This window comes from Capricornis sumatraensis, chromosome 1 (assembly GCF_032405125.1).
Source record: "Capricornis sumatraensis isolate serow.1 chromosome 1, serow.2, whole genome shotgun sequence".
In the NCBI taxonomy this organism is placed as follows: Eukaryota; Metazoa; Chordata; class Mammalia; order Artiodactyla; family Bovidae; genus Capricornis; species Capricornis sumatraensis.
This window is the reverse complement of record NC_091069.1, coordinates 241,745,945-241,772,829: the sequence shown is the minus strand read 5'-3', so window position 1 is coordinate 241,772,829 and position 26,885 is coordinate 241,745,945. Positions and strand designations below refer to the sequence as shown.

The window sequence follows — 26,885 nt, the reverse complement described above, 5'->3', positions numbered from 1 at the left end:
AAAATCTGATGAAAACTTCAGGTGTTTGGTGTTCAGGTTAAGGATTTTAATTTATCAACATCTGAGTTTGCCTTTCAAAGATTATTACTAGGAATTGAACAATTTACATCAAAATTACAGTCCCTTAAACAAAGTGAGGCAGCCTTATATTTAGAGAACTGTGGCCATGCATGTAGTATCTGGTCTTTAGGTTTAGATTAATAGAGGCTAATGCAGTTCTGTAGTTCTTCCTTTTTTTAACTCACCAGAGCCATATTCTACATGTGTATGTGAAAGTCGCTCAGTTATGTCCAACTCTTTTGCAACCCCATTGACTATACAGTCCATGGAACTCTCCAGGCCAGAATACTGGAGGGGGTAGTCATTCCCTTCTCCATGGGATCTTCCCAATCTGGGGATCTAACCCAGGTCTCCTGCATTGCAGGCAGATTCTTTACCAACTGGGCCACCAGGGAAGCCCTAATAATTCTACATAAACAACATCAGAAACATAACTAGATTTATTTTTAAGCTGTTTTACAAATCTTTTGTTTCAACAAGAGAATGGTTACCAGAATGTTTTTTTAAAAAATTATCTATTTGAACAACTACTTTGAGTCACTACGTTTATTCTTTATTGTCTTTATTTTCCAAGTTTTGGACCCCAAACTTGGCAAACATCATGGAGATTTGTACAAACATGCATATACATATATATACACACACACTTAAGTTTAAAGCCTCAGTTCCTCATTAAACCTTGTGCTCAGGCTCCTGTTAAGAAGAGGTAAAATGGTAAGAAGCTAAAAATCAGGGAAAATATGAATGAATCCTAATTGATAACTTTCTTGTTACGAATTAAAGCAGACATTTTAAGGCAAAATCTAACATCTTGCTAAAACTTCCACTGAACTACAGACTTGGACACTTACAAGCAAATAAATAAAAACCCACCTTACACACATCAATACGGTTTAACGACACGCTAGCTGAGGAGCTACATTTTGTTATTTCAGGTAACTTTCTATTAGGATCAGTTAATATTTCAGTGATTAAAAATTCAGGTGTTGAAAACTAACTTCAAGCTTCATCACTACCCTGAAGCTGAATTCTCCAGGTTCTTGTCTTTAAATTACAAATCCATCACAGTCATATTCAAGTTATTAATTTAAAAAACATTTAATGTTTTGGTAACTGAGTAAATATAATTACTGTACTCTGGGTCGTTTGATTTTATTTTTTTCTGTAGGAGCTTTCCTCTTTTGTGAGAATCCAGGCCCAGGTTCCTTTTTATTCTGAAGAAAAGCAGCAGCCTCTGGCAGACAGTAATTTTCTACTTGAGGAGGGGATTCCTATAAAAGAGGGGAAAAACCCAACATTGTTATTTTTTTTCCCCCAGATTTCAAACTGTTAATCAGGTAATAGATTCCTCTACTCTGCTTTATAATAAAAAAACTTAAACATCAGTCTTCCAAGATACCTACTTAGCACTTGTCACCCTTAATGAACAGATCCCACGTAACAAAATTTCACCTTTTATTAGAAAAATGAGTTTATAGCTCAGGCAGAGGGGGGCTAGCTCAGATCTTAATAGATTAAATATAGATTAAAAACAGAATAGAGAAAACATAAAATACAATTAACAGCTATCATTTAAGTGAGATGTTATATTTACTGCAAGTTTCTGAAAACCTTAAAAATTTTTTACAATAAACATGTGAGACAGGTTTTTTATTCTCCATTTTACAGATAAAAAAGCTTAAATGACACAGTGTTATATAACTAGCAGGTGGCAAAGCCAAAATTCATGTACCTCTCCACTTGACTCCAAAATCCTTTGCATTTTTCTTCCAAACAACCATATTCCAACATAAAAGAAAACAGCTATTATAAGTACAATTTATTCCTGGCAACATGGTAGACTGGAGAACACAAGGAATCACCACCACACTGGGTAAATGCCTTTCACTCCAACTCCTCCAAAGTTTAACAAGTATAACTTCCAACCAGAATATACTAAAAGCAACTACTCTAAGACACTGTAGAAGAAACAATCAGCAAATACCAAAGGGGGGCTGACCTCTGGAAAGAAAGAAATGATAGGGTGAATCCTCCTTTTCATTTTTTACAGCTTTTAGTCAGGAGAGATGCCCCTGTCTGTGTCATGCTGACTGGCTAAAACAGAAAACTTTGAAGAGCCACAGGACAGAATGGCACCATAGCACTAGAAAACGAGGTGGGAAATTCCAGAAAATCTGAGGGGAGCTCCAACTCTGTATTATGAACATGACCAAATTCTTACTTGACCCCTAAATCATGTCCGTCAGAGACTCAAGGTAAGGCCCCAAGAGCCCAATTGAGATCTGAGCTGCAACTTACTGTGTAACATCAGCCAAGCAAACTGGCTACTGTCTTTAAGGACTGAAAGACTTAATATACTAGAGATGTCAAACACTTAAACTGACCTGTAGGTTTAATGTAATTCCTATTAAAATCATAGCTAGGTGTTTCTACAGACAAACAAACTTATTTAAAAATTTACATATAAAGATACAAGCCAAAAAAAAAGTACAAGTGCTAGAATAGCAACAGCAATTTTGAAAAAGAGGAATAAAGAGAAAGGAATCATTACCGAGTATGAGGACTAATTGAGTCTTGCAAAAAAAAAAGTCTTGCAGAGGGAAAGACACATAGATTGATGGAATAGAACAGAGAATTCAGAAACAGACTGACACAAAACCCACATCTGAATTTCGACAAAGGTATAAATGCAACTAAACAGAGGATTAACCATTTGCTCTTTAACAAATGGTTCTTCTGAGGCAGCAAACCCCCCAGCCAACCCCCTGACGATTTTGTCTTAAACCTCACAACCAGGTTTCCCTGGTGGCTCAGATGGTGAAGAATCTGCCTGCAGTGCAGGAGAACTGGGTTCAGTTCCTTGATCAGGAAGATCCTCTGGAGAAGGGAATGGCTACCCACTGCAGTATTCCTACCTGGAGAATCCCATGGCCAGAGGAGCCTGGTGGGACACAACTTAGAGACTTTCACATGTTTTATGGAAAATGGGTCATAGACAGTATAAAAACTGTAAAATCTTTTAAACTTCTGTTTTGCAAAAAATCCTGTTAAGAGATAAAGGCAGGAAAATCCCTGTTGGTTCAGTGGTTAGGGACTCAGTGCTTCCACTGCTGGGGGTCTGAACCCTGGTGGGGGCACTAAGATCCTGCAAGCTGTGTGGCACAGCCAAAAAAAAAAATAAATAAAAGGAGTATAAAAGTAAAGAGATAAACCGAGACAGGGAGAAAATATTTGCAAACACATATCCAACAAAAGACGAGTATCTGCTACAAAAAACTCTCACGGGTAAAACCAATTCAATTACAAAATGGGCAAAAGACATGAGGAGACACTCCAATCAAGAGGATTATAAACATGGTAAAAAAGCACACCAAGAGATGTTCACTTTGATTAGCCATTAAGGAAATGCAACAAGCTAAAACCACGAGAGATTATATGCCAACTAAAATGATAATTAAATGTAGATGAGAATGCAAAGAAACTGGATCACTCAGCCATTGACGGTGGGAATTGTAAAATATGCCCACTCTGGAAACATACACTTGGGCACTTATCCCAGTGCAGTGTAATCTTATATTCACATACAAACTATACAAACATTCCTAGCAGCTCCAAGCCAGAAATAACCCAGATGTCTTTCAACAGGTTAATGATTAACTGTAGTATATCTGTATTACTCAGTAATAAAATGGAATAAAAGTGTATACTAATACAACAATTTAGATGAATCTCAAAAGAATTTTACTGAGTGAAAAAAGCCAATTACCAAAGTTCACACATTATTAGTAATTTCATTTATTTAAGATTTTAAAAATCATTAAATTTAAGAAATGGACAAAAGATTACTAATTGGGACTTGCTGGTGGTCCAGCAGTTAAGAATCTACCTTGCAACGCAGGGGACACAGGTTTGATCCCTGGTTGGGGAACTAGGTTCCACATGCTGTAGAGCAACTAAACCCACGCACTGCAGCTACTGAGCCCACACACTGGGGACTGTGCGCCACAATCAGGATGTTCATGTGCTGCAACAAAGGATCTTGCGTGATGCAATGAAGATCCCGTGTGCTGCAACTAAGACCTCACACAGCAAAATAATGATTTTTTTTTTTTTACTGTCCTCTTAAAAAAAATATTAGTGGTTGCCAGGCATAAGAGAGAGCTTGGGAGGAGGGGAAAAATGACACACTGCATAAAGAACAATTCAAATTACCATCAACTTCTTATCAGAAATAAAAGAGGCCAGGAGAGAATGAAGTCTTTAAAGTACTAGAAGAAGAAAAAAACTCAACCCCCAATTCTATATCCTATCAAAAATCTTTAAGAATAAGGTAAAACAGACATTTTCAAAAAAGAAAACGAATTTGTCCCCGTCATATTTGTATTACAAACTAAAGAAAGTTCTTCAGGCTGAAGGAAAATGATACCACATGAAAACTTAGCTCTTTAGAAAGAAATAACATTTAAGATGATATATAATAGGATAAATATAAAAGGCTTCCCTTTTGATTTCCTTAAATAAGACTGTCTAACGCAAAACTTAGAGTATTACACAAAACTGTGGAGTTGCAACAGATAGATGGGTCAGACATTAAACATTTTAGTGGTTGCAAATCTTTGTTACAACTACTCAACCATGCAGCTGTAGTGCAAAAGCAGCCAAACAGAATATGCCAATGAATGAACATAGCTGGGTTTCAACTTTATAAGTTTTATTTATAAAATAGGCAACAAACTGGACTGTGGGCTATAGTTTACTGACTCCTGGTTTGAAGAGCAGGGGAAGCAATTGAATCTATATGGTTCCAAGATTTCTAAATTTTATGCAAAGTGGTACAATAGTAACTTTAGAAAGATTATGAAAAATTCAGTATATTGTAATCAGTAGAGCAAAACACTTCCACCTGTCCAAAAAAAGCAGAGAAGTTGTTGCTTTAAAAAGAATGGATGCTGGACTTGCCTGGTGGTCCAGTGGTTGAGAGTCCCCCTGCCAATGCAGGGGACACAGGTTTAATCCCTGGTCCAGAAGATCCCACACGCTGTGGAGCAACTAAGCCCATGTGCTGCAACTATGGAGTCCATGTGCCCAGAGCTCCTGCTCCTCAGCAAGAGAAGCCACAGCAATGAGACACCCATACATCACAACTAGAGAGCAGACCCCACTCACTGCAACTAGAGAAAGCTCACATAGCAATGAAGAGCCAGTGCAGACAAAAAAAGGACAATGAATAAAATGGAGTTCCAAAAGATATTTAATACCAAAAAAGACAAGAAAAGAACTGAGGAACAAAGAACTGAGAGACAAACCAAAAGAAAAATGGCAAAAAGTAAAATCCAGTATTGGTAAATACACTGTAGACTAAACATTTTAGAGAATAAAAACCAAGTCCCAACTATATCCTATTTATAAGAAAGCTATTCTCCCCTCCTCAATTTTTAAAAATATTTAATTGGAGGATAATTGCTTTACAATATTGTATTGGTTTCTGCCATACATCAACATGTATCAGCCATAGGTATACATATGTCCCCTGCCTTTAAACCTCACTCCCTCCCCATCCCACCCATCTAGGTTGTCACACACAGAGCTGCAGTTTGAGTTTCCTGAGTCATGCAGCAAATTCCCACTGGCTATCTATTTTACTGTGTGTTTCCATGCTACTCTCTGCATTCGTCCCACCCTCTCCTTCCCATCCCTTCTCTGTGTTCACAAGTCTGTTCTCTGTCTGTGTCTCCACTGCTGCCCTGCAAATAGGTTCATCAGTACCATCTTTCTAGGTTCCGTATATATGTGTTAATATATAATATTTTTCTCTGACTTACTTACTTACTCTAATAGGCTCTAGGTTCATCTACCTTAGCACTGAATCAAATGTGCTCCTTTTCATGGTTAAGTAATAAATATTCCATTATACACACACATATGTATATACATATATATATATGCATATACACACATATACATATATATATGTGTAAATAGTGCTGCAATGAACACTGGGGGTACATGTGTCTTCTTCAATTATGGTTTTGTCAAGGTATATACCTAGTAGTGGGATTGTTGGGTCATATGGTAGTTTTATTCCTAGTTGGGTTCCCTTTCAAGAAATTCATTTGACAAAGACAATTTAAAATTTTTAAAAAGAGAAATTAAGAAGAAATAATCCCATCTTGCATCAAAAATAATAAAATACTGGGCAATAAATTAAACTAACATTTATAAACAGTAAGACTGATGAAATGAAGACTTATAAATTAGTAAACTGAAAGCTGTAAGACTGATGAAAAAGATACAAATAAACATAATCTGTGCTCATGGATTAGAAGAATTAATGTTTTTAAAATGTCCTTGCTACCCAAAGCAATCTACAGATTCAATGCAATCCCTATCAAACTTCCATGGCATTTTCCAGAGAAATAGAACAAACAATCCTAAAATTTGTACGGAAACACAAAAGACATCAAATAAAGCTATCTAGAGAAAGAACAACAAAGTTGGAGCATCATGTGCCCTGATTTCAAACTATATTACAAAGCTACAGTTATCAAAATAGTACATCTTGTGAAATGCAGGGCTGGGTGAAGCACAAGCTGGAATCAAGATTGCTGGGAGAAACATCAATAACCTCACGTATGCAGAAGACACTACCCTTATGGCAGAAAGCAAAGAGGAACTTAAGAACTTCTTGATGAAAGTGAAAGAGAATGAAAAAGCTGGCTTAAAACTCAAAATTCAGAAAACTAAGAACACGATATCTGGTCTTATCACTTCATGGCAAATAGATGAGGAATGGAAACAGTAACAGACTTGAGTTGGACCATAAAGAAAGCTGAGCACCAAAGAATTGATGCTTTTGAACTGTGCTGTTGGAGAAGACTCTTAAGAGTCCCTTGGACTGCAAGGAGATTCAATTAGTCAATCAATCCTAAAGGAATCAATCCTGAATATTCATTGGAAGGACCAAAGTATTGGTGGCTCCAATACTTTGGCCATCTGATGTGAAGAGCTGACTCACTGAAAAAGACACTGATGCTGGGAAAGACTGAAGGTAGGAGGAGAAGGGGATGACAGAGGACAAGAAGGTTGGATGGCATCACCAACTCAATGGACATGAGTTTGAGCAAGCTCTGGGAGATGGTGAAGGATAGGGAAGCCTAGTGTGCTGCAGTACAGGGGGTCGCAAAGACTTGGACACAACTGAGCGACCAAACAACATTGTATTGGCCTAAAAACAGATCAATGGAATAGACTAGAGTCCCAGAAATAATCATATGCATACATGGTCAAGTAATTTACAACAAAGATGCCAAGAATATACAACAGGGAAAAGACAGTCTTTTCAATAAACAGTGATGGGGAAACTAAATCACCACATGCAAAAGAATGAAACCCAATTAATAACTTAAATCACACACAAAAATAAACTCAAAATGGATTAAAGACTTGAACATAAGACCTGAAACCATAAAACTCCTAGGAAAAAAACAGGTGGCAAGCTTATTGACAGTGGTTTTGTTTTTTTTTACTTGACACAAAAAGCAAAGGCAACAAAAGCAAAAATAAACGAGTGAGATTATCAAATGAAAAGCTTCTGCACAATGAAGGAAACCATCAACAAAATGAAAAGGCAACTTGTCAAATGGGAGAAAATATTTGCAAATTATGTATCTGATAAGGAGTTAATATCCAAAGTATACAAAACATTCATAAACCTCAACAGCAAAGGAAAAAAATCCATTAAAAAATAGGCAGAGGATCTGAACAGACATTTTCTCAAAGAAGACATACAGATGGCCAACAGGTACGTGAAAAAGTGCTCAACATGACTAATCAACAGAGAAATGCAAATCAAAGCCACAATGGGATATCATCTCACACCTGTTAGAATAACTTACGTAGAAAAGACAAGATACAACACATGTTGGCAAGAGTGCAGAGAAAAGGGAACCTCTGTGCACCACTGGTGGGAATGTAAATGCTACAGCCACTGTGGAAAACAGTATGGAGGGTTCCACAAAGAATTAAAGACAGAACTACTATATGGTCCAAAGGTTCCACTTCTGGGTATTTATCCAAAGGAAACGAAAACACTAACTTGGAAAGATCTTTACACTCCCGTGTTCAGTGAAGCATTATTTACAGTAGCTAAGATATGAGTATCCATCCAGAAATGAATGAATGGATAAAGAAAACTTTATGTGTACATACACAAACTCACACAGACTAAATGGAATACTGGCAGACATTAAAGAGGAAACCCTGCCAATTGTGGCAAAATGGATGGACTTTGAGGGCACTATGCTAAGCAAAAAGAGTCAAACAGAGACATACAAATACTATATGATTTTTTTATAAATGGAATCTAAGAAACAAAACCCTGAGAACTCAACAGATAGAGAGAACAGATTGATGGTTGCTTGAAAGAGGCAAGAGGTTGAGGGGTGGGGGAGCAAAAAGGATGGGGGTCAGCAGATACAAATTTGATATATATAAGTCATGGGGATATAATTCACGGCATGGTGGTTATAATTAATAGTACTGTATGGTATATTTGAAACTTGTTGAGAGTCAATCTTGGAGGTTCTCAACACAAAATACAAAAAAATTTGTAACTGCATGTGGTTGTACGTGGACTTACTGTGGGGATCACTTTACAATATATACATAAAATGAATCATAGTTATGAATCCAGGAGAGGAGGTCCAATAATTAGTCCACCCACACCATCTCACCCAGCTCAAAATGGACAAGACACAAATGTGCTCAATACTTTTAAACAGCTTTTTACCCTCTTGTCTTAATCATGTATAGAAAACCAAGAATTACTAGATATCTGATAAATCCCTCTAACATGGAAGATGAAAACCCAGCTTTAAAACACAGCTTAGTGGAAACAGAAACTATTCAGACATAAGAAAACGTAAAAAAAAAAAGAACTTCCTACTAGATTATAGTTACATATAAAGGATTATGAATCAGATGGCTTTAGACTACTCAATAGCAATACTAGAAGCAAGGAAACAAGTTACTAGAAGAGACAAAGCAGAGTGAACGGAGCTCCTGGGATGATGGCAGTGCACAGAAGTAGATACAGGGTGACCATCCACACTGAAGCAACGCAACTGAAGACATGTGGAAGTCTGTTATCACGAAGATCCCTGCAGCCACAGCACCTGGTTTCTAACCTGAAGTCAGAACACTGGGGGTAAGCCTGTCTCAGGGTCCTACCTCTGCTTGGTTTCTCTTGGCCATGAGCTTGACCTGAAGCTGCTGCTCTCTCATCCTTAGCCTGCTGCCTCCCTCTATAAATGTCTTCTGTTTTGACCTACTCCTGAGACCCAGAGATGGGCAATGATGAGCTCAGATGCAGAAATACAGGGCAGTTTACTCCCCCAATGCACTTCTCCAGATATCTAGAACTTGACACACGTATCAACCCTGACAAAGGCAAGGAAATGAACAAGCAAAGAGGAGCAACTGGAGGTCGTATGAGACTAGCAATCTATATTTTATCCTGGGTGCCTGGATGACACTCTGCTATTCTTTAACCAGGAAATACTTTCTATACACTCTTTCATATGTAAGAAAAAATACCAACAAATTATAGTACGCATACAAACACCTGACACAGTACAAATTAAGCAATTCATCTATGTTGGGTCCATCTTACATGGCAGCCATATCCCTGAAACAATCAGTAACTTCTGGAGGGATGAAGTACAGGAGCTTCTCTACATTCCCCTAATCCCTGCCCCTTATTCAATTAGTAGAATTTTAAAACCTCATATCTCAACAAATAGATTTCTAAAAAATGTATTTAGGGGGAGGCGGTCCCAAGATGGTGGAGGAATAGGACAGGGAGACCTCTTTCTCTCTCACAAATTCATCAAAAGATCATCTGAATATTGAGCAACTTTCACAAAACAACTTCTGAATGCTAGCCGAGTACACCAGGCACCAGAAAGGCAGCCCATTCTCTTCAAAAGGGGGTAGGACAAAATATAAAAGACAGTAACAGAAACAAAAGATTTAGGGATGGAGATCTGTCTTGGGGAGAGAGTGTGAAGGAGGAGAAGTTTCCACACAGTAGGAAAGCCTCTCACAGGTGGGTCTGTGGGGAGTTTTGTAATCTCAGAGGGCAACGTAACTGGGAGAAAAAAAAAAGAACCCCATAGAATACACACCTAACCACAACTGCCAGCATCACAGTAGCCCAGATGCTTGCATCTACTACCGGAGAGTGGGGGCTGGGCAGGGAGGAGTGAGCAGCATCATCGGTCCTTAGGGTAAAGAATGGGCCTGAATGCCCTGATGACAATCTGAGTGAGCTAACATGAGACCGCAACATGGGATCACCAGAGAGACAAAAAAACACAAACTTTCCTGAGAAAGGCTGTAACACAGCACGGTCACCCCTGGTGCACTCACAGAACAAAGATGAGTGAATACCAAAGGAGTGAGAGCCAGTGGCAATATTGAGCCCTCTCTCCCAAGAGGCAGAGAGGCAGGCGGGCGACAGACAGAGCCAGAGCCGGAAGGCAAGGGGCTGCTGCAATCTCAGCCCAGGAGCCTGCATCTTCCGCCAAACTGTGAACAGACTCCCAGTTGCTAGCTACGTCTTCCTGGGATCCTGAATGGCTGACATCTGCCAGGAGTGTCACAGCCTGAGATCAGCTCCCCAGAGACACACGGCATACCTGTGATGGTGCTCTCACAGCACACCTGGGAAACCAACAGGCCAGGACCAGGGAGGTGATCAGATGCATGGTACATCTGGGACGGTGTGCTCATCAAGCACTGGGTTGCCTGAGCTGCTAGGACCTGGGAGGCACAAAATGCACAGCCCATCTGGGTCTGTGCCCCTGCAAAGCTCCCAAGAACCTGAGCAGCTTAGACCTGGGGACCGCATGAAATGGAGGGCCCACTTGGGACAGTGTCATTGCAGAGCACCTGGAGTCTGAGCAGTGAAGACCTGGAAAACACACGCTGCCTTGGGCTGTGGTAAACCCAGGGTGGTCCACATGCTGCGAGCACTTCCCACACATGCCAGTGGTATTTGCAGTGTCCTTCCCTCCCCAAAACACAACTGAAAAAGTAAGCCTAAATAAGTAGCCACTTTCACCCCCTTGTGTCAGGGTGGAAATTAGACACTGAAGAGATATGCAAACAGAGGAAGTCAAAATAAACCGCTGTGGAAGAGACAGGTGCAATGCATTAAAACCCTGCGGTTAATACTGACTGTGTACTGGAGGAGGACCTACAGACCTTGAAAACAAGTACAAGCTGGAAAAAGGGACTATCTGACACTGAACTAATGTCACACTGGCCACAACAGCTCCAGAGAAATTCCTAGATATATTTTTACTATTATGACTTTTTAATTTTCTTAACAAAGTTTAAGTTCTTTATTACTCCTTTAATTTTCATAACCTAGTATTACCGAGCAAAAATAAGGACCCTATTTTTTAAAGTAAATTTCACATATAAATATTGTGATGGATTTTGGTTTTGTATTTTATATTTTTGAGAGTCTATTCTAGATTTTTAATGTTGCTTTTTGGTATTATCAATTTTGTACCTTTAAGAATCTATCTTCAGTTTCCATTTTCAGTTAGGGATTTGATTACTGGCTGGACTTCTCTCTCCCCTTTTAACTCTCCCTTTGCTCCTCCAGATCACCTCTATCTCCTAACTTCCTCTTCTCTTCTCTACTTAACTCTGTGAATCTCTCTGGGTGTTCTGGGCTGTGGCGAGCACTTAGAGAATTGATTACTGGCTTGATTGCTCTCTCCCCTTTGACTCCCCCTCTTCTCTTGGTCAACTCTATTTTCCTCCTCCCTCTTCTCTTCTCTATGTAATTCTATGAATCTCTCTGGGTGTTCCTTGCTGTGGAGAATTGTTTCACCATTAACCTAGATGTTTTATCATATGTGCTGTATTGATGGAAAAGTCTTGAGGCTACTCTAAGAGAAGGACTGAAAGCCAGAGGCAGGAGGCTTAACTCCAAAACTTGAGAACATCAGAGAACTCCTGACTCTGGGAACATTAATAGACAAGAGCTCACCCAAAAGTCTCAATACCTACACTGAAATGAAGCTCTGCTCAAGAGTCATAAGTTTCAGTGCAAGACATACCATGCTAATTCTCCAGCAAAACAGAAACACAACCCTGAACAGTAAAACACAGGCTGCCCAAAGCCTGTGTCAAACCCATGGACACCCCAAAACTCACTACTGGACACTTCACTGCACTACGGAGAGAAGAAATCCAACTCCACCCACCAGAACACAGACACAAGCTCCCCCAATCAAGAAACCTTGACAAGCCACTAGTCCAACTCCACCCACAGGGAGTAGACTCCACAATAAAGAGGAACCATAAACTTACAGCCTACAGACATGGCACCCCAAACACAGCAATCTAAACAAAGTGAAAAGGCAGAGAAACATTCAGCAGGTGAAGGAATATGATAAATACCCACCAAACCAAACAAAAGAGGAGATAGGGAGTCTATCTGAAAAAGAATTCAGAATAATGATAGTAAATATGATCCAAAATCTTGAAGACAAAATGGAGTTACAGATAGACTAGAGACAAGGATTGAGAAGATGCAAGAAATATTTAACAAGGACCTAGAAAAAATAAAGAAGAGTCAATCAATAATGAATAATGTAATAACTGAGGATCAAAAGCACTCTGGAGGGAACCAACAGTAGAATAACTGAGGCAGAAGAGAGGATAAGTGAGGTGGAAGATAGAATGGTGGAAAGAAATGAAGCCGAGAGGAAAAAAGAGTTAAAAGAAATGAGGACAACCTCAAAGACTGCTGGGACAATGTTAAATGCACCAACATTCAAATCACAGGTATCACAGAAGAAGACAAAAAGAAAGGGCATGAGAAAATACCTGAGGAGATAATAGTCGAAAACTTCCCTAAAATGGGGAAGGAAATAGCCACCCAAGTTCAAGAAACCCACAGAATCCCAAAAAGGATAAGCTCAAGGCGAAATACCCCAAGATACACATTAATCAAACTAACAAAGATTAGACACAAGAGTAAATATTAAAAGCAGCAAGGGAAAAGCAACATACAACATACAAGGGGATCCCCATAAAGATAACAGCTGTATTTCAATAGAAACTCTTCAGGCCAGAGGGAATGGCAGGACATACTTAAAGTGATGAAAGAGAAAAACCTACGAACAAGATTACTCTACCCAGCAAGGATCTCATTCAAATATGAAGGAGAAATCAAAAGCTTTAGAGACAAGCAAAAGCTTGAATTCACCATCACCAAACCAGCTCTTCAACAAATGTTAGAGGATCTTCTCTAGACAGGAAACATAGAAAAGGTTTATAAAATCTAATGCAAAACAAGTAAATGGTAATGGGATCATAGTTATCAATAATTACCTTAAATGTAAATGGGCTAAATGCCCCACCAAAAGACAAAGACTGGCCAAATGGATACAAAAACAAGACCCCTATATATGCTGTCAGCAAGAGACCCACCTGAAACCAAGGAACACATACAGACTGAAAGTGAAGGACTGGAAAAAGATATTTCATGCAAATGGAGACCAAAAGAAAGCAGAAGTTGCAATACTCATATCAGATAAAATAGACTTTGAAATGAAGACTGTGATAAGAGACAAAGCAGGACACTACCTAGAAAACTATAAAACACTCATGAAAGAAATCAAAGATGACACAAATAGATGGAGAAATATACCATGTTCATGGATCAGAAGAATCAATATAGTGAAAATGAGTATACTACCCAAAGCAATCTATAGATTCAATGCAATCCCTATTAAGCTACCAATGGTATTTTTCATAGAGCTAGAACAAATAATTTCACTGTTTGTATGGAAACACAAAAAATCTTGAATAGCCAAAGCAATCCTGATGAAGAATGGAACTGGACACACATGTAAAGAACAGACTTTTGGATCCTGTGGGGAAGGCAAGGGTAAGATGATTTGAGAGAATAGCATTGAAATATCTTTCATCACCATATGTGAAACAGATGACTAGTGCAAGTTCAATGCATGAAGCAGGGCACTCAAAGCTGGTGCTCTGGCACAACCCAGAGGGACGGGATGGGGAGAGAGGTGGGGGGGGGGGGGTTCAGGATGGGGGGACACATGTACACCCGTGGCTGATTCATGTCAATGTAATAAGGCAAAAACCATCACAATATTGTAAATTAGTCTCCAATTAAAATAAACTAATAAAAAAAATTACAGTATAGTAACATCCACAACTGCACTCATCTCACACGCTAGTAAAGTAATGCTCAAAATTCTCCAAGCCAGGCTTCAGCAATACATGAACCGTGAACTTCCAGATGTTCAAGCTGGTTTCAGAAAAGGAAGAGAAACCAGATATCAAATTGCCAACATCTGCTGGATCATCAAAAAAGCAAGAGTTCCAGAAAAACAGCTATTTCTGCTTTACTGACAATGCCAAAGCCTTTGACTGTATGGATCACAATAAACTGTGGAAAATTCTGAAAGAGATGGGAATACCAGACCATCTGACCTGCCTCTTGAGAAACCTCTATCAGGTCAGGAAGCAACAGTTAGAACTGGACATGGAACAACAGACTGGTTCCAAATAGGAAAAGGACTATGTCAAGGCTGTATATTGTCACCCTGCTTATTTAACTTATATGCAGAGTACATTATGAGAAACGCTGGGCTGGAAGAAGCACAAGCTGGAATCAAGATTGCTGGGAGAAATATCAATAACCTCAGATATGCAGATGACAGTACCCTTATGTCACAAAGTGAAGAACTAAAAAGCCTCTTGATGAAAGTGAAAGAGGAGAGCGAAAAAGTTGGCTTAAAGTTCAACATTCAGAAAACTAAGATCATGGCATCTGGTCCCATCACTTCATGGCAAATAGATGGGGTAACAGTGGAAACAGCGGCTGACTTTATTTTTCTGGGCTCCAAAATCACCGCAGATGGTGACTGCAGCCATGAAATTAAAAGATGCTTACTCCTTGGAAGAAAAGTTATGATGAACCTAGATAGCATATTCAAAAGCAGAGACATTACTTTGCCAACAAAGGTCCATTTAGTCAAGGCTGTGGCTTTTCCAGTGGTCATGTATGGATGTGAGAGTTGGACTGTGAAGAAAGCTGAGCCCCAAAGAATTGATGTTTTTGAACTGTGGTGTTGGAGAAGAGTCTTGAGAGTCCCTTGGATTGCAAGATCCAACCAGTCCATGCTAAAGGAGATCAGCCCTGGGTGCTCACTGGAAGGAGTGATATTAAAGCTGAAACTCCAATACTTTGGCCACCTCATGTGAAGAGTTGACTCACTGGAAGACCCTGATGCTGGGAGGGATTGGGGACAGGAGGAGAAGGGGATGACAGGATGAGATGGCTGGATGGAATCACCGACTCGATGGACAGACATGAGTTTGAGTGAACTCCGGGAGCTGGTGATAGACAGGGAGGTCTGGCGTGCTGTGATTCATGGGGTAGCAAAGAGTCAGACACGACTGAGCAACTGAATTGAACAGTCCACAAAATAAAAGATAAAATCAATTAATAAAGGGAAAGGAGAAAATTATATTTAAAAAAAATTTTGCCTGAGTCTCTAGCAACTAAAAGGGAAATTAAATGGATCATAAAGCTCTCATTCTCTAATGAAAGAAATGCTACCACTGAAAAGATTCTAAGTTGAGTGAGGATAACAAAAACATGGCTGTGTTGTCACTGCTAATGATACAACCTCAGGATCCTTCTTTACACAGCATTCTAATGAACCATGAATTCATCAGACATGGCTCTTAGAATAAATCTTCACGATCTCTTGTATAAATGGTGTTCTTTTACCTCAAGAAATCTGTCATTTAAAAATAATAAAGCATGCATACCTGTTTTATATATATATATTTAGATGTTCAAAGAGAACAAGCACTGATCTACTAATTCCTAGTCAGTACACTTCACTGCTTTATAACAGGTTTTATGTCGGTTTCAAGCATTCCTTCTATTAAACCCTGACCAACTTCCAAACGCAAGCAGCAGCAATTACAAACCAGGTTAAGTTCTGACTTCCTTCTATTTGGAATCCTTTGTGGTAAGACATTTATGATGTGTCATATCTCACTGATTCCTGATGGCATTTTAGGCACTCTGGTGTCAAGATCTTTCTTTGTCCATTCAAATCAGCCAGCAAAGGCCAATTCTGAGCAGGAATATAGTGAACCTTCCATGTAGCAAGTGCATGATTTCCCTTACTTTCTAACACAGGTATAGCAGTGGCCACAGGACTGGAAAAGGTCAGTCTTCATTCCAATCCCAAAGAAAGGCAATGCCAAAGAATGCTCAAACTACCTCACAAATGCACTTATCTCACACGCTAGTAAAGTAATGCTCAAATGTTTCAAAGCCAGGCTTCACCAATATGTGAACTGTGAACTTCCTGATGTTCAAGCGGGTTTTAGAAAAGGCAGAGGAACCAGAGATCAAATTGCCAACATCCGCTGGATCATCGAAAAAGCAAGAGAGTTCCAGAAAAACATATATTTCTGCTTTATTGACTATGCCAAAGCCTTTGACTGTGTGGATCATCATAAACTGTGGAAAATTCTGAAAGAGATGGGAATACCAGACCACCTGACCTGCCTCTTGAGAAACCTATATGCAGGTCAGGAAGCAACAGTTAGAACTGGACATGGAACAACAGACTGGTTCCAAATAGGAAAAGGAGTACGTCAAGGCTATATACTGTCACCCTGCTTATTTAACTTATATGCAGAGTAATCATGAGAAACGCTGGGCTGGAAGAAGCACAAGCTGGAATCAAGATTGAAATATCAATAACCTCAGACATGCAGATGACACCACCCTTATGGCAGAAAGTGAAGAGGAACTAAAAAGCCTCTTGATGAAAGTGAAAGAAGAGAGTGAAAAAGTTGGCTTAAAGCTCAACATTCAGAAAACGAAGATCATGGCATCTGGTCCCATCACTTCATGGCAAATAGATGGGGTAACAGTGGAAACAGTGTCAGACTTAATCACTGCAGATGGTGACTGCAGGCATGAAATTAAAAGAGACTTTACTCCTTGGAAGAAAAGTTATGACCAACCTAGACAGCATATTCAAAAGCAGAGACATTACTTTGCCAACAAAGGTCCATCTAGTCAAGGCTGTGGTTTTTCCACTGGTCATGTATGGATGTGAGAGTTGGACTGTGAAGAAAGCTGAGCACCGAAGAATTGATGCTTTTGAACTGTGATGTTGGAGAAGACTCTTGAGAGTCCCTTGGACTGCAAGGAGATCCAACCAGTCCATTCTAAAGAAGATCAGTCCTGGGATTTCTTTGGAAGGAATGATGCTAAAGCTGAAACTCCCGTACTTTGGCCACCTCATGTGAAGAGTTGACTCATTGGAAAAAACTCTGATGCTGGGAGGGATTGGGGGCAGGAGTAGAAGGGAACAGCAGAGGATGAGATGGCTGGATGGCATCACCAACCTGATGGACGTGAGTTTGAGTGAACTCCAGGAGTTGGTGATGGACAGGGCACCTGGCATGCTGCAACTCATGGGGTTGCAAAGAGTCAGACACGACTGAGCAACTGAACTGAACTGAACTGAAAGTATAAGAGATTAAGAGTAGCAAGAATACACAGAAGAACTATACAAAAAACGATGAGTGGGATAACCATGATGATGTGGTCATTTCCCTAGAGCCAGACATCCTAGAGTGCAAAGTCAAGTGGGCCTTAGGAAACAATACTATGAACAAAGCTAGTGGAAGTGACAGAATTCCAGCTGAGCTATCTCAAATCCTAGAAGATGATGCTGTTAAAAGTGCTGCACTCAATATATCAACAAATTTGGAAAACTCAGCAGTGGCCACAGGACTGGAAAAGGTCAGTTTTCATTCCAATCCCCAAGAAGGGCAAAGTCAAAGAATGTTCAAACTTCCACACAATTGTACTCATTTCACATGCTACCAAAGTGATGCTCAAAAATCCTTCAAGCTAGGCTTCAACAGTATGTGAGGCAAGCATTTCCAGATGTACAAGCTGGATTTAGAAAATGCAGAGGAACCAGAGATCAAACTGTCAACATCCATTAGATCATAGAAAAAGCTACAGAATCCCATAAAAATATCTTCATTGACTATGCTAAAGCCTTTGACTGTATAGTTCATAACAAACTGTGGAAAATTCTTAAAGAGATGGGAATATCAGAGTACCTTACTTGCCTCCTGAGAAACCTCTATGCAACAATTAGAAAGAAGCAACAATTAGAACTGGACATGGAACAACAGATTATTTCAAAATTGGGAAAGGAGTACATCAAGGCTGTATACTGTCACCTTGCTTATTTAACTTTTATGCAGAGTGCATCACGTGAAATGCCCAGCTGGATGAATCACAAGCTGCAATCACTGGGAGAAGAGGAACTAAAGAACCTCTTGATATATCCCTGAAACAGAATGGTGAAGATGAACTAAAGAGCCTCTTGATGAGGGTAAAAGAGGAGAGTGGTGCTGGAGAAGGCTCCTGCAAGTCCCATGGACAGCAAGGTGATCACACCAGTCAATCCTAAAGGAAATCAACCCTGAATATTCACTGGAAGGACTAACCCTGAAGCTCCAAATACTTTGGCCATGTGACAGGAAGAGGTGACTCACCGGAAAAAGACCCTGATGCTGGGAAAGATTGAGAGAAGAAAAGGTGGGTTACAGAGGGTGAGATGACTGGATGTCATCACTCACTCAATGGACATGAGTCTGAGCAAACTCCAGGAAATGGTGAAGGACAGGGAAGCCTAGTGTGCTGCAGTTCATGGGGTCACAAAGAGTCGGACATGACTTAGCGACTAAACAACAACAAAGGAAAAAGGTCAAGAAAATTTAGAAAGGACCCTTGGGTAAATGTCTCTCCTTGGATTTGCAGAATCAGTTTCTGTGTTCTTTATATCCCAACAATTTAGAGGGCACTTTTAAGGCTTTTAGAGGTCCCCAGATTTTTATACCCACTTCATATTTACCTTCCAGGCCAAATGTTTACATGTGTTCATTATTTTTAAAAAATAGATGGAAACTGAAAGGGCTGAATCAAGGAGACTAATGGGAGATTAACATTCTATGAATAACAATCAAGGGTTTTGCTGTATAGTTATATCTGTATGCACATAAGCATGTTTCTGGTAGCAAGGTTGTCAAGGACAGGATTTTACAAACCTGCATAAGAAAATCAGCAATGTATTCTGTTTTCAAGCAGTATACATTCTGGGCAGCAGCTTCTGCTATATTAACTCCTGAGTCATCTGGTTTCTGTTTATTAAAGTCAGAAAAGAGATGTGTAGCTTCTTTAAATAAAGATACAGAATAACCAGGCAGCACCTAAGGAAAAAACAAAAAGCACCACAATGTATCAGTGTTCCAAGGTAGTTCAACTGTATAATCTACACCTAAGTATTACCATCTCATAAAGTACAGAAAATCAAGAACTGATCACAGCAACCTTGGTTAGAAGTAATTATAAAAAATCCAGTTAAGTTGACTCAATACAAACCTTTGCTCCTCCTGACTGAAGTAGGCGTTTGAATCCTGATTCTCGGGACTGATCAACATGTAAAATAACTTTCCACCCACTAAACGCCCCCTGCAAATGAAAAATAATCAGTGTAGAAATTATTTGGAAAATAAATGACAATATAAAAACATTATTTTCTCTGTAGTCTTAGTTTTATGTAAGTGAATAATCTTAAGTTTTACTTCTGATGAACTGATAACTACCTTGGTCAGAACACTGATACACGCAGTCATTGTGTCTGGCATACAGTAGGCCATCAATAAATTAATAATTGAAGAATTAAAAAAATGATTTAATAAGTAGGTAACAATAAAACAAAGCAACTTGACATTTGTTTAGTTTTTTTCTAGTATTTTTTTTTTCTTCCAACTACTCTAATTGTAGAATCTAAAACATGGCTTCTTAGATTAGATGAAGCCTTACTACTACTTCCCTTGAAAATGACTACAAATTGGAAATTTAATTTAAGTACAGAATTCACAGTTAACAGAAGCTAGTGGAATTACTCTAAAATAAAGGGAATCAAGACTAACAGGGACTTGGAGATAGCACAGAACTCAGAATGTAACATAAAAGATGACATAATTTGTACTTTTAATCTTTTTGTGAGGTATGGACCTATCTGGCAGTAGTAAACCTATGATCTGTTTTCCAAAAAAAAAAAAAAAAAACCAAACAGCTTTATTGAAATGTAATTTCCATACCATATGAATGTTTTATAAATGTTCAAAATAAAACAAAGTATTACAAAAGAAACCATTTTATTGAAAATTATAAAAATATTAAAAAATCTGTGACATAATAATAGATGTGCTTCTACCTTAAACCCATCAGAGGGTTGAAGACACCATTTAGTAAAAAGTGCATTTAAATACACCTACTGTACTAACCATCAGATTACCACTGTTTTTTAAAACTTTATTTATTTGGCTGCACCGGGTCTTAGTTGCAGCATGTGGGACTTTTAGTTGCATCAGGTGGGATCTAGTTCTCTGATCATGGATTGAACCTGGGCCACATGCACTGGGAGCACGAAGCCTTAGCCACAGACCACCAGGTAAGTCTTACTGCTGCTGTTGTTCAGTTGCTAAGTTGTGTCTTTGACTCTGCAACCACATGGACTGCAGCATGCCAGGCTCATCTTTCTCCACTAAGTCCACTAACTAATTTTAGAGTTTGCTCAAATTCATGTCCTTTGAGTCAGTAATACTATCTAACCATAGCTTACTGGCCTATATTAAACATGCTCATAACACAGAAGTCTTTAATTGGGGAAAATCAGCTAACACAAAGTCAATTTTATAATAAAGTAGTTGAATATCTCATGTAATTCACTGAATACTATACTGAAAGTGAAAAACAGAATGGCTGTATCAGTTGTTTACTGCCCCCATGATCACGTGGCTCACTGGGCGCAGCGGATGCTGCTACAGCCCAGCATCACCAGAGAATACTGCATTACAAAATGCTAGCCTGGAAAAAGACCAACATTCAAAATTTGAAATATGCTTTTTACTGAATGTGTATCTCTTTTGTAGCATCATAAAGTCAAACCACTGCAAGTCAAGGAGGTCTATATGTACTATAATTTTAAAGTTGTGATGAACATAAACAATATTTTAAGTTGCAAACATAATCCAAGCAAAAATATCTGATTTCTGGGACTTCCCTGGTGGTCCAGTGGTTAAGAATCTGCCTTATAATGCAGGGGATGCAAGTTTGATCCCTGTTGGAAATCCCACATGCTGCAAAACAACTAAACCCACGTTACAACTACTGAGTCCGAAAGCCAATACTGGAGATTTCGTGCACCACAAGGAAAGACCCCATATGATGCAGTGAAGATCCTGTACACTGCAAGTAAGACTCAACAAAGCCAAAGAAATAAATAAATTTTAAAAAACAACTGATTTCTGTGGGGAACATCACAGCACTGTTAACAGTGTTGTGATCTGCTGCCTAGACTTATATAATGAAGGAAATGCAAACTTTCAATTAGAGGTTTGTAAAAATAAGGATGTATTTTCCCCCCATCGAAAGTGTACAGCCTTTCTGAATTTGATCTATAAACTCCTTTGATATCTGATTTGATAATCTGTGGACCCCAAGTCGAGAACTCCTGAAGCTAGAGGCTGAAAAGATTCTTTGGAAGAAATATAGTATGGGCCACATTTTACACATATAAATGATTTTTAAGAAAGCCATCAACATAAATATATATTACTGTTGATCACAATTAGAAGAATTAGGAATCACATTAAGCTCAATTTAGAATGCCCAAATTAAGTATATCAATCAAAGAATAAAAGACAAATAGAACTAGTCTTACTTTGTAATACAGGTTCTCTTTAGTCATGACATCAAATGCCATTTATACTACCCACATAATTATATATATTAATACCTCAATAATGCCTGATTCTTGTCTTTGCTGGATTTTTTTCCTCCATCTCATTGCTGCAAGTGCTAATTTTCGTTGCTGTACATTGATTCCAGTCAAAACATCGAGTATGGAACTACTTCCCCACTCATAGTCTTCTTCCTAGAGAATTAGTTCAACAAACTTTTGAATTCCTACAATACGTCCTCAAAGAGTCCACAATCTAGTAAGAGCTACAAGCTACATATTTTGTTCCTCTAAATACAGAGAGTACTAAGCAAGCATCAATTTATGAGCATGGAGGAAATGTAGATTAATTTGCCTTCATATGAAAGTCATGTACATCTAGCTTCATCTTAGCAACTGGTAGTATTTAGATTACTGGGCTTTACCTACTATAAGATGAACTTCACAGAAGGACACGGTCTCAGAGGAGGTATATATTAACAGTTTGATTACTAGCCTATACAAGGGAGATCCCTGAGGTATCTTGATTGAAAACTTCAAAAACTACATGATAGATATTATTGCGATGGTCAGTTACAAACCAAAATATTTCAAATAACTAGTTTAATATTTTATGTGCTGGAATCAATTATTAAGACATTTAATTTTAAGAAAAATGACCGTTCACGTTAATTTGCATACACACCGACATGAAGCGCCCAGCAGTCCTGCAAGCTTCAAGGTAGGAGCGATGGAGTACCCACTTTCCTGCTGCCACGGAAGCTAAATATTTCTCGTTGCGAAGTGGATGCCCCACAACAATGTGTGTACAGCTGGGATCAAAGCACTGCTTCTCAATCACTGATCCACCTTAATTAGAGAAAAATTGGTACTTTATTGATTCTTAACCTTTTCTGAGGGAAAATGTACCTCAACTATGCAGTGGTGGTGGTTTAGTCGCTAAGTCGTGTCTGACTCTTGCGACCCCATGGACGGTAGCCCGCCCAGGCTCCTCTCTCCATGGGATTTTCCAGGCAAGAATACTGGAGTGGATTGCCATTTCCTTCTCCAGGGGATCTTCCCGACCCAGGAATGCAGAGAAGTTATTTATAAATGAATTGCATTAAATAAACAAAACCCCTGACAATTACTTTACATGCGTATTTTTATAAAATGTTTACTCAAAATTTCCTGCTTCTCTGAAATTGGTTTGTTACAATTAAGATTAAAAAAAAGAAACTGAATACAAACAAGAGCAACAAACTGCAACTGGCTGTTCTCCTAAGCCTCTCTTAGGTTCACATCTCTTAAGTCTCTCTCAACTACCTTAGCAATTTTCAAGCACTGAATATGTCACCAGGGAGATGGAGGCCAAAAATGGGCATCTACAGACTTAAAACAGAAAAAAAAATTTTTTTGTCATGCTTTTAGTGGAAACAAGGTCAGTAGACCAACACAGAAGCTCAGGAGGAAAACACACGCTAGGTAAATAGAGATGAAGGAGATGGTGAGAGCTGACCCCTCTTCTCAGATATGTAAGAAAGAAGTCTGACTTTGAGGAAAGAAGAATGCCTAAGTAAATATATGTAAAGCATGCTTTTATTTATATTTTAAAGGTTAGGCAGTGTGGTACCAAGGACTTCCTGAGATTTTTCACAGACCAATGGAACTCTACTTATGCTTTACAGATGACTTTAATAATTAAGAGCGGCAATACTTTTGAGCACTTACTATACAAGTCAGGGATTTTAAAGTATTGACTCATTTAATCATCACTATTCTATGAATATTCTATTATGTACAATTTATATATGAGGACACAGGTACAGAGTAACTAATCCAGGATCACAGTGACTAAAGAACAATAAGGTAAAAATTCCATTATTAGTATCAATATCTAATTCTATGTAGTAAATTTATTACAACTCAGACAACAGGCGAACTTATTTATGTACATCAGTTCATTTAGACAATGATGGGACTCTCTGCAGTCTAGTATCAAAACCCTCTAGTCACAGACTCCCAGTTCAGCAGTCTGCACTCATCTGGCTCTGCTCTCTTCTAGACAAGTCTCTGCTAGCTGCATAGTTTATAGAGATGGAACACTCCACACAAGACAGACACTTGCAAGTGCTCCATTTGGTGAGCTCTAGGTAATGCTTAGCAATTTTGATTTATCTCCATCTAATTTATTATATGACTGGGAAACAAATGTTCCACATGAGTGAAGTTTCCAAAACATACAGCTTCTTAAGTGTACAACTGTATCTGAAAGAAATCTAAAAATAAAAAAAAAAGTGTCATAGTTCACAAACTTAAAAGGAGGGCACTAAAGGACCTTTTATCTTTTCTTGGTTCAGGGCTACTATTAAACAATCATTATTTCTTAATGTTTCTCTAGGTCAAGTTGTCATATTAAGTTCTATAAGGCTGCTTTGTCCAATACAGTAGCCACTAGCCACATGTGGCTACTGAACACCTGAAGCACAGTTAGTCCCTATTGAGATGTTGAGATGTGCTGTACATGTAAAATATATCCCAGATTTCAAACTTAGTAAGAAAAACAGGCAAATTATCTCACTGATATTTTATAGTAATTACATATTGAATATAATATTTTGAAATGATATTTTGCATATATTAATAAAGTAAATATTAAATAAAGTACACATATAAATAAAATACATATCTAAAATTAATTTCATCTGTTTCATTTTACTTTTTAAAATGTAGTTGCTAGGACGTTTACCTTTCTAGTATGCTGCTTCCAGAATGGTGTCAGACAGAGAGCCTGACAACCACTAGAATAAGAACGCCACAGCAGGAGGCGTCCAGTCTGGACATCAATGTAACTTCAATTTCATGAAAATGTAGTTTTAACTATATAATTCCTTTGATTTTGTCCAGAGTTTCAACGATGAACACTCAAAGTAGGACAAGATTCTTACACCTTAATGATGGGATTCACTTTAAATCTTTAAATCCTAAGACTTAAGTTCTACTGCTGATAGGCTGTATGGCCTGAGACAAGTTATCCATCTTTTTAATCTCAATTTCTACAGCTTAAAAATGGTATCATTAATTATCTACATTTGACTTCCAAATAAGGTTACATTTTCGACATAAGTAAAATACTTGTACCTAGTTTTTCAATCAGATGACAATAATCAATACGTTCTTGAGGATTCAGAGATGACAACTGAAATATGTACTGTTTTTTCAAGTCTTCATGAGTCTCCTCTATTGTTATAATCTGGAATGGAAAAGTTTATTTTAGAAAAAATTAACATCAAAACAGCTATCAAGTCTATGGTTCTTTTACAGTAAAATTTTACTTAGTATTCTAAGTTATCAAATGCAGAAATGATTATAATAGAGTAAAAAGAAATACAGTTTTCAGTGTATGACAAACCTTTGATATTGATATCAAAAAATTCTGAATGTAGCGTAACAGCAATATCCAAAAGTCTTATCACCGTACTAAGGATAAACAAACCTTTTCTCTAGGGTGTGGAGCCACAGGTGGGTTGGCTAGGGGGAAGGCAATACTGGGGGCTTGAGGCGTAGGGATCAGCTGGCTGTCTTTCATTGGAGTTTCCAGTTCTTCAGAGATCGGGTGTTTTGGGGCTCCAGTCACACATATGTTCCCGGGATCACAAACAGCTGAGGGGAATAAAACACCACAGTGTGATGTTATCCAAATACAACTAAGAACAAAGTCTGGGAAATATTCTCATCTGTCTTAACCAAGATGAAATTAAACAGAAATTCTAGAATGTAAAACGTACATGCAAAAGAAGTAGCCTATTTTTAGAGCTTATAAATGAATGCAACTAAAATGGCAAATGGTGTTATCTGTGTACTTCTCTCTTTAAATACCACACCTTCATCAGTAAAATGTAAATCAGATTTTAAAAATGAGAGCAATTCTATGAGAAAATCAGAAGCAGAGATAAATCTATACATCTAGTATAGAGAAATACTCATGTGATCTGAAAGAAAAAGAGGGGGAAAGATGACCAATGATGAGAAACAGAAGCATTATGTTTTCAAGGTAAAGTCCAAGGAAGAAAAATATAGGGAATTCAGAAAGAAACTCATACAGCTCTAAAGAAATGTAGGTATGTGTCAGGTGGAGTTAAGACTTAAATAAACATGATGATTGAGAGAAAAATCAAGCATTAACTACATAAATGCAAAAAGAACCGGAAAAATGTCCCAGGGAAAAAACGCCTAATCCTTAACTTCCAAATTTAATCAAAATACATATTTCAATGTATGATGCCTATGTGGCTAAGTCGCTTCAGTCGTGTCTGACTGTCTGCAACCCAATGGACTATAGCCTGCCAGGCTCCTCTGTCCATGGAATTCTCCCAGCCAGAGTATGATAAATTACATCAATTTATAATTATTTTTCTGACTTTTCCAAGTTTAAGCCCAAATATATCTATTAAATTTTTGTTGGCATGTACAATTCAGAGAACCACAAAGTGCTTATCTATTTATTTTCAAGAAGTCAACATGTACTTAATACAAACAATTAAATAGATTTCTTTCTCATTACCCTGTTTAGCAATTTCTGAATCATGCAAAGGCTCCTGGAAAGGAGAATCCTCCAATTTTTTAACATCAACCTGAAGCTCAGAGTATTGTGTGGGACAACTAGGCCACTGCAGATTGCTGGCAAGTCTTGCTCTCTCCTCCCTGGCTGTAGGGTCATCCCAAATGATCTGTTCATTTTGGGAGGGCTCTGTGTTGATATCAGGTACTGTTTGACGAGACTGCCTATGGAATAGAAGTCACAATTTTAATAACAGATAACCATAACAAAATCTGTCCTCATAACTTCTGTTAAGTTAGACTGCAAATTGGTGGTTCACCTTTAAATGTCCATCATCTAGCACACAGTAAGCACTTGAAAATACT

General features: G+C 38.4%; 1 protein-coding gene across 2 annotated transcripts in view; it reads right to left on the bottom strand.

Moving 5' to 3' along the window:
* Positions 1-666: 666 nt before the first annotated feature.
* Positions 667-26,885, bottom strand: part of TOPBP1 (DNA topoisomerase II binding protein 1) — a 74,364-nt gene continuing 48,145 nt past the window's right edge. For both annotated transcript variants that reach the window (XM_068972861.1, XM_068972869.1), the window contains exons 20-27: positions 26,524-26,744; positions 25,456-25,622; positions 25,101-25,212; positions 22,666-22,829; positions 22,038-22,175; positions 19,613-19,702; positions 19,279-19,440; positions 667-1,331 (exon numbers count right to left, since the gene is read on the bottom strand). In XM_068972861.1, coding sequence (XP_068828962.1) covers positions 1,188-1,331; positions 19,279-19,440; positions 19,613-19,702; positions 22,038-22,175; positions 22,666-22,829; positions 25,101-25,212; positions 25,456-25,622; positions 26,524-26,744 — 1,198 coding nt within the window. In that variant the 3' untranslated portion in view covers positions 667-1,187. The remainder of the gene's footprint in view (positions 1,332-19,278; positions 19,441-19,612; positions 19,703-22,037; positions 22,176-22,665; positions 22,830-25,100; positions 25,213-25,455; positions 25,623-26,523; positions 26,745-26,885) is intronic.